The sequence below is a fragment of the Cryptococcus neoformans genome, chromosome 1 (genome assembly GCF_000149385.1).
Source record: "Cryptococcus neoformans var. neoformans B-3501A chromosome 1, whole genome shotgun sequence".
Classification (NCBI taxonomy): Eukaryota; Fungi; Basidiomycota; class Tremellomycetes; order Tremellales; family Cryptococcaceae; genus Cryptococcus; species Cryptococcus deneoformans.
In genome coordinates, this window is record NC_009177.1 from 1,703,104 (window position 1) to 1,717,615 (window position 14,512).

At 49.1% G+C, this 14,512-nt stretch overlaps 4 protein-coding genes across 4 annotated transcripts; 2 read left to right on the top strand and 2 right to left on the bottom strand.

Moving 5' to 3' along the window:
• Positions 1–360: 360 nt before the first annotated feature.
• On the top strand, positions 361–3,391 carry CNBA6110 (hypothetical protein; the record flags this gene model as incomplete). The annotated part of the gene is made up of 5 exons (XM_772640.1): positions 361–849; positions 953–1,589; positions 1,637–1,795; positions 1,851–2,576; positions 2,646–3,391. The coding sequence occupies 5 exons, from the start codon at positions 361–363 to the stop codon at positions 3,389–3,391; spliced, it is 2,757 nt and encodes a 918-aa protein (XP_777733.1).
• Positions 3,392–3,548: 157 nt separating this feature from the next.
• Positions 3,549–6,972, bottom strand: CNBA6120 (hypothetical protein; the record flags this gene model as incomplete). The annotated part of the gene is made up of 16 exons (XM_772641.1): positions 3,549–3,903; positions 3,980–4,116; positions 4,180–4,198; positions 4,255–4,395; positions 4,454–4,609; positions 4,663–4,847; positions 4,905–5,095; positions 5,145–5,290; positions 5,347–5,676; positions 5,720–5,770; positions 5,822–5,950; positions 6,022–6,080; positions 6,122–6,244; positions 6,306–6,417; positions 6,466–6,708; positions 6,764–6,972. The coding sequence occupies 16 exons, from the start codon at positions 6,970–6,972 to the stop codon at positions 3,549–3,551; spliced, it is 2,586 nt and encodes an 861-aa protein (XP_777734.1).
• Positions 6,973–7,501: 529 nt separating this feature from the next.
• CNBA6130 (hypothetical protein) lies at positions 7,502–8,402 on the bottom strand (the record flags this gene model as incomplete). Its single annotated transcript, XM_772642.1, has 4 exons — positions 7,502–7,765; positions 7,828–8,074; positions 8,136–8,236; positions 8,286–8,402. The coding sequence occupies 4 exons, from the start codon at positions 8,400–8,402 to the stop codon at positions 7,502–7,504; spliced, it is 729 nt and encodes a 242-aa protein (XP_777735.1).
• Positions 8,403–10,670: 2,268 nt separating this feature from the next.
• On the top strand, positions 10,671–13,832 carry CNBA6140 (hypothetical protein; the record flags this gene model as incomplete). Its single annotated transcript, XM_772643.1, has 4 exons — positions 10,671–10,860; positions 10,913–11,091; positions 11,136–12,591; positions 12,652–13,832. 4 exons carry the CDS (start codon positions 10,671–10,673, stop codon positions 13,830–13,832), a joined length of 3,006 nt encoding a protein of 1,001 aa, XP_777736.1.
• Positions 13,833–14,512: the final 680 nt, after the last annotated feature.

The window sequence follows — 14,512 nt, forward strand, 5'->3', positions numbered from 1 at the left end:
CTCATCTTATTTTTACAATGGATGCCCCCTCGGCCCGGCTGCCGAGCCCCCAGCAGCCGTAGACAGCCGAGGGCAACGCAGCGCACTCCTAAGAACGACCGGGCGCTTCTTTGGCTCACCAGGAGTGCCGCCACGATGAGCAGGCGAGTCACAATGCCCCGTATATTCTCTACGCAGTACACCCTATGCATCTTTCTTGTCGCCGCTGCCGTGCCGTGCCGTGCCCACAGTCCACGCTCCAGTACAGACCATGACCCATGACGCCGTGACGTGACGCCGTACTCCGTCTCCCCGCGCGATCCGGCAGGTTCCATCGCCCATCTCTTCCCACTTTCCACTCCCTCCTCCTCCCCAGCCCCCATGTCCGCATTCCTCAACAAGCTGCGCCACCCATCCGCCTCGGCAGACTCTCGCACGCGCCGCTCCCCCTCCAGCTCTACCCTCGCAGACAACGACGCGCCCCCGGCGTCCCAGCAAGCACCCTCCCCGTCCCCCCAGAGAACAACAGGCGCATCCGGCAGTCTCTTCATCGAAAACTTTGACCAGTCTCCCCAGCCAGCCGAGCCGAGCGGGTCTCCGCAGCTGCCCGTCGCAGAGCCATCCTCTCCTCGCCCAAAACGCCATCCAAGCCCGATGCCCGAGCCGCGCACCACGCCCAGCAGACCTGCACCACTCCAGGTGGCAGACTCTGGCCCCCGTCCGGCGGGCACGCCCAAGCTGACGCTCACGCAGGAAGGCTCCAACTCTCCCCGCAGCGTGAGCGACCACTCGCCCATCGACGACCGCGCCCGCCCGCCAAGCCAGCCTCGGAACCCTGTCGGTCTCGGGCTTGGGAAGCCGAATGAGGACGTAAGTATTCACACAGTTCAGATTCCCTATTCCCATCTGCCTCTGTACCACCCCATCCGCTATCATCATTATAATGCTGGACAATGATCTGACCTCCATACAGGAAGACGGCCACTGGGATGGCCCCCCAAACAATCACCACACCTCGCCCCCCTCCGCGGCCCAGCGCGCTATATCGCTTGCGCAAGATGGCCGTGATCGGCCGAGTTCTCTCGCATCTTCCCACCACGATCCATCCGTCCATGGCCAACCCCGCTCTCGCAGCGGATCCCTTGTCTCCCGCGTGACATCGCGCATCGGTCCAGCCTCCCCCAATAGCTTGACGCCCGTCGACAGCATCGGCAAATCCAGCAAGAAATCAAAGAGGCGTAGCAGGAGACGGTCAATCAACTCGCAAATGTCGGGCCATTCCTCCGTCGTTGCAGCCCTTGCAAAAGGCGGACTGCATATCGCTTCCGCAACAGGCGATGAAGCCATGATCAAGGCGGCCAAGACGCGCAAGGTCAGCTCAGGAATGAAGCGCAGTCCCTACCTGACACGTGGAGGCAGGGACATGGACGATGATGATGACGATGAAGAGTCTGACGTTGACGATCTCGAATTTGACGATGAAGAGGATGATGACAGCGACTTGGCCGAGGACTTGTCCGTGCTGGGTTATGCAGTTGCTAGCAACAGACGAAACGCTGATTTCCACGCCCTCTTCCCGAGTGTGGACGAAGGCGACTACCTCATAGATGGTGAGTTTATAAAGCTTGCTAATTAGATGCTAACAGCTCTCGCTCAGACTATGGATGTGCCCTTTCAAAAGATATCTTGGTGCAAGGCCGACTTTACGTGTCTGAAAACTACCTCTGCTTCCATGCCAACATTTTTGGCTGGACAACAGACGCAAGTCATCCTTTCCCCTTCTTCTCATCCAATCCCTTGCTAAAACTCTCTATAGGTGGTCATACCCTTTGTCGAAATCAAAAGTATTGAAAAGAAAATGACCGCTCTAGTGATCCCGAACGCCATCGGTGTCTCCACCGCCAATGCTCGGTACACCTTTGCATCTTTCATCTCCCGTGACACTGTCTACGACGTCATGATGAACATCTGGCGCTTGTGTAATCCCAACGCCGTCATGTCTGCACTTTCTCTCTCCGCTACTCCTTCGCGCCCTGGATCCATCTCGGGCGAGCCAGCGTCGACTATCGCAACTGCAACTCCTGGCGGACAAGGCGAAATCGGCGGCGGACCGGTTGGCGTTCCAGGAGACCATAAACCAACACAATGCGCCTGTGGTCGAGACGGCAAACATTATCCTGAAACAGCACTGGAAGCCATCTTCCCCAGTACCCCCGAAAAGGTATACAACCTCATGTTTAACAGCAGTTGGCTTCGAACCTTTCTCAGTGACAGCCAAAATCTCCGTGATATAGAATACTCTGATTGGCGGCCCATTTCTCCTTCCTCCCCAAACCTTACACGCTCCCTTTCCTACACTAAACCCCTCAATGGATCTATCGGGCCCAAGCAGACAACATGCCATATTACAGATTCGCGCGAACACTTTGATCCAGACCAGTACATTGTCATGATTACCACCACAAGAACACCCGACGTACCGAGCGGTGGAGTCTTCAGTGTCAAAACGAGGACCTGTTTTACGTGGGCTGGGCCAGAGTCAACCAAGGTGCTAGTGACTACAGCTGTAGAATGGACAGGGAAAAGCTGGATCAAAGGTCGGTGCATTATCCATTTCAAAACCCTCATTACTTTTTATTGATCCGTTCTACCTTTTTACTCCACAGGAATCATTGAAAAATCCGCTATCGATGGTCAAAAACAATACCATGATGACCTGAAACTTTCCATGCTCTCCTACATTCAATCTCATCTCTCTGAATTCCTTTCCCCCGGTGCAAAACTTGCCGTCGACCAGCCAAACCCGCCCTCGCCACCTCGTACCAACTCTGGCACTGGCTCTGGCATCATTTCTGGCGGCACCAGTAGCGAAGCGCAAGAGTATGCTGCCAAAGCACGCAAGCAAAGACACGATGCAGATTGGTGGAATCTCCAGGCGGGCATCGATTCATTGGTAAGAGGAGGACAGACAATAGGGGAGGGATTGAGAGCGTGTATCGACTCTGTGGCCGATATGCTTTTCGACAGTGGTCTGAGCAAGCAAGGTATACTGTGGATCTTGATCGTCCTCCTCGTTTTTTCCAACTTTTACACATACTTTTACGCCGACACTTCCCGCTCATCACGCGCTATAGCGCGTGGGGGTGAGATAAGATTCTCTGGGGAAAGAAGGGGACAGCAGCAGCAGCCGTCAAGGTTAATCTATGACGAACAAGTGGCTGAAGCCGTACGTATGGTTTTGAACCAGCAGAGGACGTTGATGGAACCGGTCGAGGAAGTGAAAGAGCTGCTGAGGATTTTGGATAGCGTAGAGGGGAGGATGAACAGGTTAAGAGATGAGATCAGAGGAGTCATTGAATATTCCTCTGCTGTGGGGGAGAACACTGTTTTGAAAGGTGATGACATAGATTAGATAGTATCAGAACTGGATCGGTCCCCCATTGCTCCCCCGTTGTTAGAAATTTGGTTTTATTGGAGCTGTAGAATAGACACAACGTACACATCTTAACTTGCATGATCTGTAATATACACGTATCTACAACGAATGATGATGACACAAATGAGAAGCCTCATACTTGTCTCCTATCTACATGTTCGCCAGATTTCAACTCTTTGGTGATTTCTCGCAATCTCTTTTCCCATTTTTCGACTTCTTCATTCAACGTCATCTCCAACGCCTCAATTTCTTTATCCAGCTCCAACTTTTCCTCCGCACTACTTGAAGAAAGGGTGGTCAGTTGCCAGCCTTGAGATGCGAGAGGCGTTGCAGGCATCTTTTGATGAGGAGCATCAGATTGTGGAGGGGCTTGGAAAGCTGTGAGAGAGTATGTCGATTGCGCACGGGACGGTGCGCTTGGGACAGGTTGAGATGGATCCCCGAGACGCAAATGGCGGTTGTGATATTTCAATAACGACGGCCGATGCCTTGCGCCCCATCCCGTCAGTTTGCAAAAACTAAAACAATCTCGGCAGACGACTATTTCTTTTTTCCTGTACTTACGAGATAGTTACAAGAGTTATACCTAGAGCCTTCGCATGTTCGTACATGAGTCCTTCAACATCGCTGGATACAGCTGAAGTGCATTCATCCAAGACAGCAAATTGCGGTCGGTGATAGAAAAGACGCGCCATGCCCATCTATATAACACTCGAGAGTCAGTATGTGCGATCAGAATAGGACGGAAAACAGGATTTGCTCACGCGCTGCTTTTCACCTCCTCTGATGCACAATTAGTTAGCCAATGGTGACTCTTTTTGAGATATGATAAAACTCACGACAGGACGTCCTTCCATTCTTTCCTTGTTTCCCAACCTCCCTCTCGCCCCGGAAGATACTCCAGGTGAACAGCTTCAAGGATCATCATCAATTCTGTATCTGTCCTTCCGCGAGATTTCATCTCCGCATAGGTATGTGGACTGGTCATATCAGCCTCGTCTCCACAAACGACTAGATATAAAGCACATAGTTGCTTACTAGATGACCTGATCTCGAAGGCTTCCAATTGACAGGTAAGGACGCTGAGGCAGGAAGAATATACCTCCTTCACCGTGTCTGGGTCTTTCTAAAAGGCCTTTCCACACTGGCCAGAGCTGCGCTATGATCCTGGCCACAGATGTCTTTCCTACACCACTATTACACCATCAGCCTCACTGTTGGTATTGAGGGATGGCAGGAAAGCTTACTTGGGCCCCGTGATGAGTGTATGATCACCTTTCTCTACCCTCAAATCCAAGCTCTTGATCAGCTCTTCCCCTCCTCTTTCAGCCCCTGAACCTTCCGGTGGAGCAACAATGGGCACACCCCTTAGTAACAGATGATTGGGGCCGATAGATACTTGGCCCTGAATGTTCGCCATATCATAGAACGTCTAAAGTCATCTCGTCAGTTTGTGCCTAATATCCGCTATATAAAAAAAGAAACTTACATCGTTTGGTGATAATGAACTCGGGCGGGGGTGTTCGGGATAAATGCCATTATCCAAGCTATGTAGAGCAGAAATTAGAGAGTATACACGACTCGTATACCCAGAAAGTTCTGCCAAGTCTTTGCCAGAGTACATCAACCTTCCTCCGGCGTCGGCGAGGGATAGCAACAAGCGTCGGTTAGACACATAACCTTTCTTTTGTCAATACTAATGCGTTGTTGCCGTTGAAGTTCAACTTACCCTCCGTGCGTTCGGCAATCTCGTGGTTCACTCTATGATTCGTAGGTCCGAGGGCCGTTGTGGCAACAGGGAAGAAAATCGGTATAGACATAAGGCCGTATCCAGCGGCTGACCACAGATATTTGATGACAAAGTCTTCTATCATCCTGTATATTACAAGTAAAGATCTGCCCAAACCTGCACATGATATATTGAGACTTACCCATACGGGATTCTAGCTTTATGAACTGCTTGGACATGTTGTTTTAGCTTCCTGTACATCCCTTCCAAGATACCCCTTTCCCTCTTGCCACCATTGTAGAATGCAACTTCCTCGGCATCTCGGCCCACTCTTGACAGGCCAGCCCGATAATTACCCTCCAGGCGGGCGGTAGTCGCGGCCATTCGACCAAAGGCAGGGGTTGCCTTTCGAAGGATGTAAGCTGTGAGCCCATAATTGGCAAAGAGGCCGATTGTCCCAAGAGGTCCCAGCGAAGAAGAGAGCTGAGAAGTAAATATCAAGAGGTCCAAAGCTGGTTTGCCCATGTTACCACTATTGATTTGTCAGCTAGATGGTCTGAGAATAGTCGACTCACTAGAGAGCAGCTAAAGAGTCACAGAATCGTGCCACATCAGTGGTGATGAACCTTGATATCATATCAGCTTTTTTTTCTCGTTCTTTCGGAAGTTAAGCTTACTGGTCGGCCGTTCCAGCGGCAGCTTCATTCGAGCCGCCGAATCCTCCATGCTTCTTTTCTCTCCCTTCCTCCATAGCCACCTGTCCACCCACCCCTGAGCCGAATTTGTAATAGTTAAGGTTGTCATTGCTGTGAAAGCTTCATCAGATTATCATCTTTCAGAGTAAAACGAAAGGGCAGATGCCAAGACAAGAGCATACAGATAGAGATCATGGATGTAACGGGTCAAATTGGTCCGGAATGCTAGCGCGAGTTTTCTCTCAAGATATCGGATCTCAAGGGGTGTTAGTATATCATCACTGCCACGAGCTTCTGACTCAAGGTCCTGGGAAATCTTACCATGGCGTTGGTATAGGTGCTGGGCACAGCAAGGATAAACCACCATCCTAACCCCCTTAAAAACCCGACAGCATTAGCTGACACCTACAACCACGTTTAGCCGATCTCCCGTTACTTGTTTATCCTTGGTCCTTGAACCACTGACCAGGTCACGGACGATTTTCCCGTCCAGTCTAGCGACCATTACACTCAATATTGTCCTTGAAACTAAGAAGAAGGAATGGAGCAACAGTAGAAACACTTCTTTTCCCCTCTTACTGTTCATTTGTCAGGACGTACTCATCAACTGCGCTCGTAAACCATACCTAGGAAATGTGACTTTGAGTACGGCCTTTAGCATCCTCCAAAATTCCTTGTTCACCCCCAGCTTTTCGGAACCTGTCATCCGAGGAAACAGAGAAAGATGCTCCTTATATAGCTCGGAGGAAGTGGGTGTGATTCGGACCTTGGAAATCTTTCCCATATGCGGGACCAGCAGTGTTCGAGAGTCTGACGAGGGATCACGGATATAGAGGTCAACCAGCTTCTTCTCCAGAGCAGGCGTATTGCTGAACATGAGGAGAGTTAATGGAATTTCAGAGCCTCAAGGCCAATGAAGCTTACAGAGGCGTTTCAGCTTCTCTTCTTTTCCGGTCGTTTCTGACTCTGACTCGTTCAGAATACCATTCTTGGACGGCCGAGCGGGGTGTGCTGACGACAGTTGAGCGGGATAACAAGGCGGCTAAAATGATGCTGAGGATAACCATCTGGCGAGATTTGGAAGGTGGGACGAATGGGCCCCTCGTCAGAGACGTGGGCAGGACAGATGACATTGCTGTTTCGGATTTCCCAAGGTAACGGGTTAAACAAATGGTATTGAGTGATATCGAAGCTCGGTCAATTCGGTCGATTGCAGCAATAGAGAGGATGGTAAGTTATTGCTTGCTATGCGCTACGGCCCATAGACTTCGTTCTCCACACGCATGAAACGAAACGAAGAGCGTACGTAGTATCGAACAGCGGCAGACGGATGTGTGAATAGAAGGAGCGGCTGGCATTCACCGATAACATAATGGCGAGGCTGAGTTCGGCTATATCGGTAACCGGCCAACACACACGCCTACTTCAATCTCTTGTTTCGGCTTATACTCCTACTTCCATACGAGCAACCCGAGCAACAAAGAAAGCGTGCGCTAGTCTTTATCGAATAATGAAGATCCATCTAATGTATGCAGGTCGATTTATAAAACAATATAAAAGCTTTGTCTCTCAGAGCTAAAGATCTGGGGAGTACCGCAGCTTCCATCATCTATCTATGATTGCTGCCTGCGCCATCTTCTTCCCATACGCACTTGCCCTCTTTTACATATCCCCAAAAATTAGAGCCATATCCTCCTCGCTCATTTGGCCATAACTATGGTATAGTCCCTCTGTATTGGTGGTACTGGAGCTATTTGTAGCGATGGAAGGTGTGATGGATTTCGATGTCGCGGATGTAGAAATGCCTGTGCCAGAAGAAACCACTGGAGGAGGAGGCATCATATCGCCAGGATCCCCGGCCTGTATGGAGGGCCGCTCCCATGGTTTTGGTCTTTTGGTCATTATGGGCTGTGATGGTATTCCTTCCTGTGTACAAATTGCACAGATGGAGTCAACGTTGCGCCTCCTACCATTCGTGAATACCTTACGTTTAGTTCGTCTGGCACAGGCGTGGTCTCCACATGATCCGCTTTTCCTTCCTTGATCAACCTAACTAACATCTCAAAGCTCATGCCTTGTTGGCCGGTTTCACCTTTGGCCGTCAGCATGCGCCTAGCTTCTGCCAAAGTGTCGAGCTGTGCTATTGAACTGCCTGAGCTATTTGTGTTCGCGCCGCATTGGTACATCTGAGAATGGCGAGCATATGATTCCCAAGGGAGACTGATGTTCTTTTTGCTATGTACACAGAGCAGTTAGACTTTGATTAAGGGAGATAGCCTTGAATCGAATGACATACCGGGTGAAATAGAACCATTGTGCTCTAGACAGCATCTCGTCTATGCTTGAAGGATGAAGTTTTTTACCTCTGATTGCAGAAATAACTGTAGGAAGTCCAGCCTGAATGTCCTAAATTTCCAGTCGACACTATTAACTCTGTAAAACTCACCCTAAACTCTGGGTCATTATTGAATGGATAACTCTCGAACTCTTCGAACACCGACTGATTCGATCTTGATTGCGAGAGACCGCTATTGCTAGACTCACCCCCTTTTGGGATATCCATGCTGAGTACGGAGGACAATGTTACAAGAAACACTTAATGGGCTGATGGAGCCGAGTAAGTGCCAGATGAGATGGCGAAGGTTTGACTGAGTTCGGATGTTCGGCGGAGTGACAATGATAAACTGACGATAGTCAACTAGTATCGATCCTACTCTGTAGAGTCAACTAGACGACGTCTCACGGAATCGGCGCACGTGTTGGTTTCTGTAGTTATGAACGGCAGGCTAGATACTGTACAGGAGCCGATGGATATCGGAGAGAAGGTGACAACCGGAAGAGTGGCGGTAAAGGCAAGTATCTGGAGTGCTCCGCGTGGAGGATCTATATAATAATTGTTGTTACAGCCTAGCAATATAGTACGCACTTGCGTCTTGGATAATCCCCTAGGCACGGACCTTAATTATGACCGCCGCCGCACACGCGTGCGTCTGTACTACGATCAGCAGTAATAATTCGTCGTAGGTTGTTGTTATTACAGGTTCAAGTATAACGAATCAAGTGGTTGCACCTATCCTCTCGATGCCTTACAAATTCGATATCGAAGTATTACTTGCGCTGCGCGAATGTGTGTGCAGTGCATGCTTTTTGACTTGAGAATCACTTCATAGTATCAGCCTATGTCATCAGCCGCCGCACGCCACCACCACCCACCACCGCTCATCACCATTTGATTCAAGGACAGACGGATTCGAGTCCATGCATGTGCTATGTATGTGCATCACGTGTATAGCCAGTGATTAGCACACTGTCGTCCGTCACTCCGTTATTTCCCAGCAGCATTCTTGTTCACAACTCAAAGACTAGAAACAAAGAATCCAGAGGCCTTTTATCCGGAAGAAGGACGGCGAAAGTGACAAGATTTGCTTTCCCCCACAACTCCACATGCTTCTTTTCAGCAGTCATGTATGGAATCATTTGGACATGTTGTAGAGGGGAATCTTGCACTCTTTCATTTGCTACGCTGCTAAGTAGTGGCAGACTTTGCCCTATGCCACAAATGAGATGATGAGCTCTATGCAACTGTATACAAAGCATAATACTTGTATTGTAGCATTTGCTGGTAGCGTGCTGCAAATAGCATACAGCGCTAGCGTATGTTGCTTTCTTTTACGTGCAAAAGTAGTACAGCAGAATACATACATTCTACAGCGCAGCCGTTCATCATGTATAATTCTGTTGTTAAGGAGCTGAGAACGAACGACCTTCCGGCTCCGTCGCCCGCATGCTTATCAGAGATTTGCAGTCCGTCCACGACGCGACTTTCCCTTTGCTGTTTGTCATTCGTTACTACTGTATTTTAAACTTAAACTTAAAATTATTGACTTGTACAGGAGTCGGGCGATCGCGCTTGTTTTGACTTTCGCAAGTCAATCGACAAAAAATCAGGTAACTTTCAATGGACCGCAACTTTTCTTATCCATTCAACAACGAACCAAATATTTGTAGCAATCGGATAAATAGGCCGGTATATTAGTCTACGCAGCTTGGAAGCGTCTAATCAGCGCCCACGACTTCTTCGACTCGGTGCATAGTGATAAAACTTGTGGTGCCACGCACGTCAGTAATCCCCGATAGCAAGTAGAATTAACGATCAATAGTCGAGGCTAGATCTGTATAAGAGAGGTTTCAAAAATAGGGCGCACTCTACTGCGGTCAGCCTCTTAAGGAGGAAAGAAAATCTTCTTTATTTGGATCCGCATCAGGAGTTGTCATCTGATTACTCGAGACCATCAGCCGTGCGTCAAAGACAGACCGACAGACCAGATCGAGGGGGGTTCAAAAAGCGAGCGTGAGTGTCTGGCTGTCCTTTTTCAAGCTCTCAACATTACCCATCGGAATACCTACGGCGCCTGGCTGAATTAGCGAGCTATTGTGCGGTTGGTGTCTTCCCACCGTTGAGCGCTCTGTCGTGATCTAACGTGAATTATCACTGCGATTGACAAAGATGGAAGTGAAGACAGTCTCCACCTACTACCGTCCTGCATAGCCAAATGCTGCATGTACAAGGTTATCCATCATTTACAGGCTGCTGCGGCCAGGCGCTCGAAGGATCAAATAAGGTCCCAAGGAGTGATCAATGATCGGTGATGAACAATAAGGATGATGCTGATGTATACTCTAGGAGCCAAAAGCTTAAGACCCTTTGACGTGCCGTCTTCTGCCGAAACATATTTTGAGGACGTGATATACTGAATTTCCATGAGTACTTCACAGTTCACGACACAAATTAAGAGCGCAGAAAGAGACAGCGATCCATACACTGTAGAGCATGGATCATAGAGGGAGTAGGGAGAAGAGCAGCAGAAAGCACCAGGCACCGTGCTATTGTTCGCGACAGAGGAAGACGTCTGTGCGCGATATAACCGCACGAGGCAAGGGTCCACAGACTACGCTAAAGAAGGATCTCTCGGCGCGGTCACTGGCTACAAAAGATGGGGATTCCGTGTCAGCAATGTCTAGTACGTGGCGCAGTAGGGCCGTCCTTGTCAGAACGCTAACTCGCTTCCACAGGAACATTTATGCTTCCACAAAGCCCCGCACTCCCCACAAAGGAGAAGATGACAGTTGCAGAGCTGGTAGATTTTGAGGCAGAAAAAGAGGAACCCGAATTACACAGGCAGCGAATGCTGGCAAGCGAGAGGAGGATAATATATGGAGCTTTTATTGACAAGAGTGCTGAGGACGGAAAGGTTAGTGTCTTGTCTCCGGAATAGCACCTCGCTAATCTATACAGACTACCGAGTTTTCACAGAGCTCGTCCAAACCACATTGGGCACCACAGTATCAAGTACAAGGCTCCTCGGTTGCTCACAACCCACTCTCGCCTGTCCCCTCTCTACCACTTCCACCGCTTCCTAAGGCCTCTAAGACCTCTTTTGTCTCAAATGACTTCATTTCGCGATCATCCTCGTCTCCTCTTAGTGCCTCCGTCAGCCGGAACAATGACCGTGTGCCGACGTCAGAATCCGACCATGGGCATAATCAACCCAACAACCCTGGCTTTCTCAATCCAGGACGGTCGTCTTCCGTCCGTACGCTGCGGCGAGAGTCGTCAATAGAAGCTCTGCGTCACGAACTAACATTTGCTTCACTTTCTCTCAGAGTCTCAAGAAGGAGCTCTAATTCTTCGACGTTGTCCAATTTGTCCACTCTCTGTGGTAGCTATAACTGGTCCGAAAGCGATACCCAGATTGGAGAGGCGGTACTGCAAGATCCAAGCCTAGCCTTCCAGCCCCAGGCTTTGCCCTATCCCAAAACCAAACCTGCTTTATCACGACTCAGTATTGGCTCAGCTTCATCTGAATCACTGTCCATCGTCCTCGGGAACGACACACCCTCAGCCGTGAAAACTTTGACTTCTATTGAACTACAGACGCTGCCTTGCCACCCAATCCCGAACAAATCATCCCCCAAGTCGACGAGAAAATCCATTGAATGCGACTCCGTCACAGAGTTGGAAGTTTCGCCTTCAAAAAGTCATTTTTCACCGTTAGAGGTAAAACATAAGGTGCGGATATCAAGTTCTCTGGCGACCCATGTAATGTGGCCAGAGGGCACGGAAGAAGACAACGTCCCCATCAATGCGGTAGAGGCGGTCGGGAAGCAACCAACCGTGAATCGCGGTGTGTGGGAAGAAACGGGCCTATCACCTAGAAGCAAACCCCTCAATATCCCCCCTGGACCGCAACCTATGAAAGAGAAGGAAGCGGAAGCGTTCCAAACTGTTCAGTCCCCACCTCAAGCAAATGGAAAAGGACACAAAAGGTCTGAGTCTTCGTTAAGCGTGATTGCGGCTTTTCCTCTGCCGCCGGATAGGGCAGAGGCGCCTCAAATCAGGTCGACCATTGCCTCGGCAGCAAGAAAAAAAGAAGTATCTCGACTATCACATGATGAGGAAGAGGATGGTGCCGCAGTTTCACTCGAGGAGAACGTTTGCCCCAATTCATGGCTGTTGGCTAGCCTACTATCCGCAGACGGAAAGGAAAATGCCAGGGCTGGAAAACGACTAATTGTTGAACCTCCCAAAACAGATATAAATCTTTCTGGTAATGAGATGGGCCGGTTAGTATCAGAAAGACGACCCTCGAGCCCAGAGCTACACGAGCTCATCGATAATGCGAGAAAATCACGAAGGAAAAGAGATAACACAAATGAACAAATAGAGGAAGCGATAGAAGAAAGTGATTTAGGTAAGTTTTGGTGGCTCTATCTGCACAGAATGATTGTCGTCTTATAACTTGTTCACACAGATCTTTCCACGTCGCTGACTCAGCTCGCCGTCAACATGAACATCCTTGCACCACATTCTCAACTTCTCGATGATGATCTTCCCTTCCCTAGCCCTTTTCTCTCAGTCTCTTCTCATGACGCCTTGCCTGTGTCGGATATCGGGCACCCAATATATTCACGTACCGTCTCTTCCTCTGCTGTTTTGAAAGATGGCCCGATAATGGCCAGTGACCAGGGTTGGAGCGGAAGCGAGAGTGAAGAGGATGGTTGGAACGAGGCAATGGGAAAAAGAACCCTCAGGAATGGGAAATCGCCGTCCAATAAGAATATCAGATCTCCAAGCTCAAGGCGAAACACGACCCCTACTGTAAAGTCAAAGGTCCACGTTGATGAAGAGGCAACACCCAAATTCTCCCAACTCTTCGCCTACCGTACTCCAATTCCCAATTCCTTCCTCACATCTAGTATCTCAAGTGCTGAGGTAAAACGTCTATCGGAGGTCTCCTCTGCGACTTGGTCGACCACAAGCACCACTTCCACTCGGGGGCCGATAACACCATTGCCGTTACTTAGCCTCACACGTAATGTACCGATGACATGCACTTTCTCATCCACCTCGACCGCATCCTCAATGCTGGATGATTTTCCTTGGGATGCGTCTTCTCCACCCATCTCTCCAATTCGGAAAACATCGTCAAACGAAAATAGGGTGGGCCCGAGGAGGTTTTCTATGTCTCCGTCATTAACGACATCAGACGAGAAAATGGTGGTGAGAAACAGAAAAGCAACCACTTTGCGCTCCCTACCCAGACCACTTAGAGATATCGAAGGGTGGGGGGAACCGGAGATCTTACTGGATGGTGGGACTTGGGGTGGCGAATCAAGCCCTGATATCATATCCACTTTTTCTGAAGAATCCAAACCTGTCGTCATCCAGGGTGGATGTCAATCGACCTCGTCGTCTATACACTCAAAACTCCAAGAATCCAAAAGTTGCAATCAAAAACAAGAGAGGAATCACGACGTAAGCAAATCCCCCAGTTCCAATATGCGGGTTTGCGGGGACGAAGTTGAGCTCCACCGCCACGTGACTGCATCATCAGAGGAGCAAGCTATAAATCCTGATATATGGGCCGGAGAAGCAGTGGGAAGATTGATGGATGAAGGATTGGATGAGTTACTGAGCGACTTTGATTTCTGATCATACCAGAGCTTTTTCAAGAGTGGGGCCCAATGCGCGATTGAGGTTTTGGTGTATACGTAGTCAAAGATAGATGCTGCTTTATCTGGAATAATAGTAGTATTGAAACGCCTTCTCGTATCTAAAAGTACATAGACTTAGGGGGGATTGTGTTATCGGGTCTTGCATGTCACCTTGTATCTTCCTGCATTTATTTATCCAGAACTCAAAACAGAGAGCTTTGTTGTTGATGAATGCCTTGTTGTGAATGATGAAAAGACTTTATTAACAACATGACCATATTATCATCATCCAGCCTTTCACGCACTTCTTTATCTCCGTTCTTCAAGGCAGGTATGAGTGCTTCTAAAACATGCGCCGTTAACTGCTGGCTTCCATGTAGAAAAAAATACGTTTACACTCTCTTCCTTCTATTGTTATACGTACGTATTGTGTAAGCACGATCTACCGAAGTGTAACCCATAATTTATTTTGCTTCGTAGCAATTGGTAATATTCTTTCCCCGGTTGCTAGTTAGGTTCATCAATTCAAACTGCAAGGGGCATGATGAACACATCTACTGAATTATGTGCGTTTCCCACATTGTTATAGTCGAAAAAAATAAACGGAGTACCGACCGAACAGACGACAGGAGAGCTGAGGAGGAGGAATCCCGCCCCGTCGTTCGAACCAAAAATCGG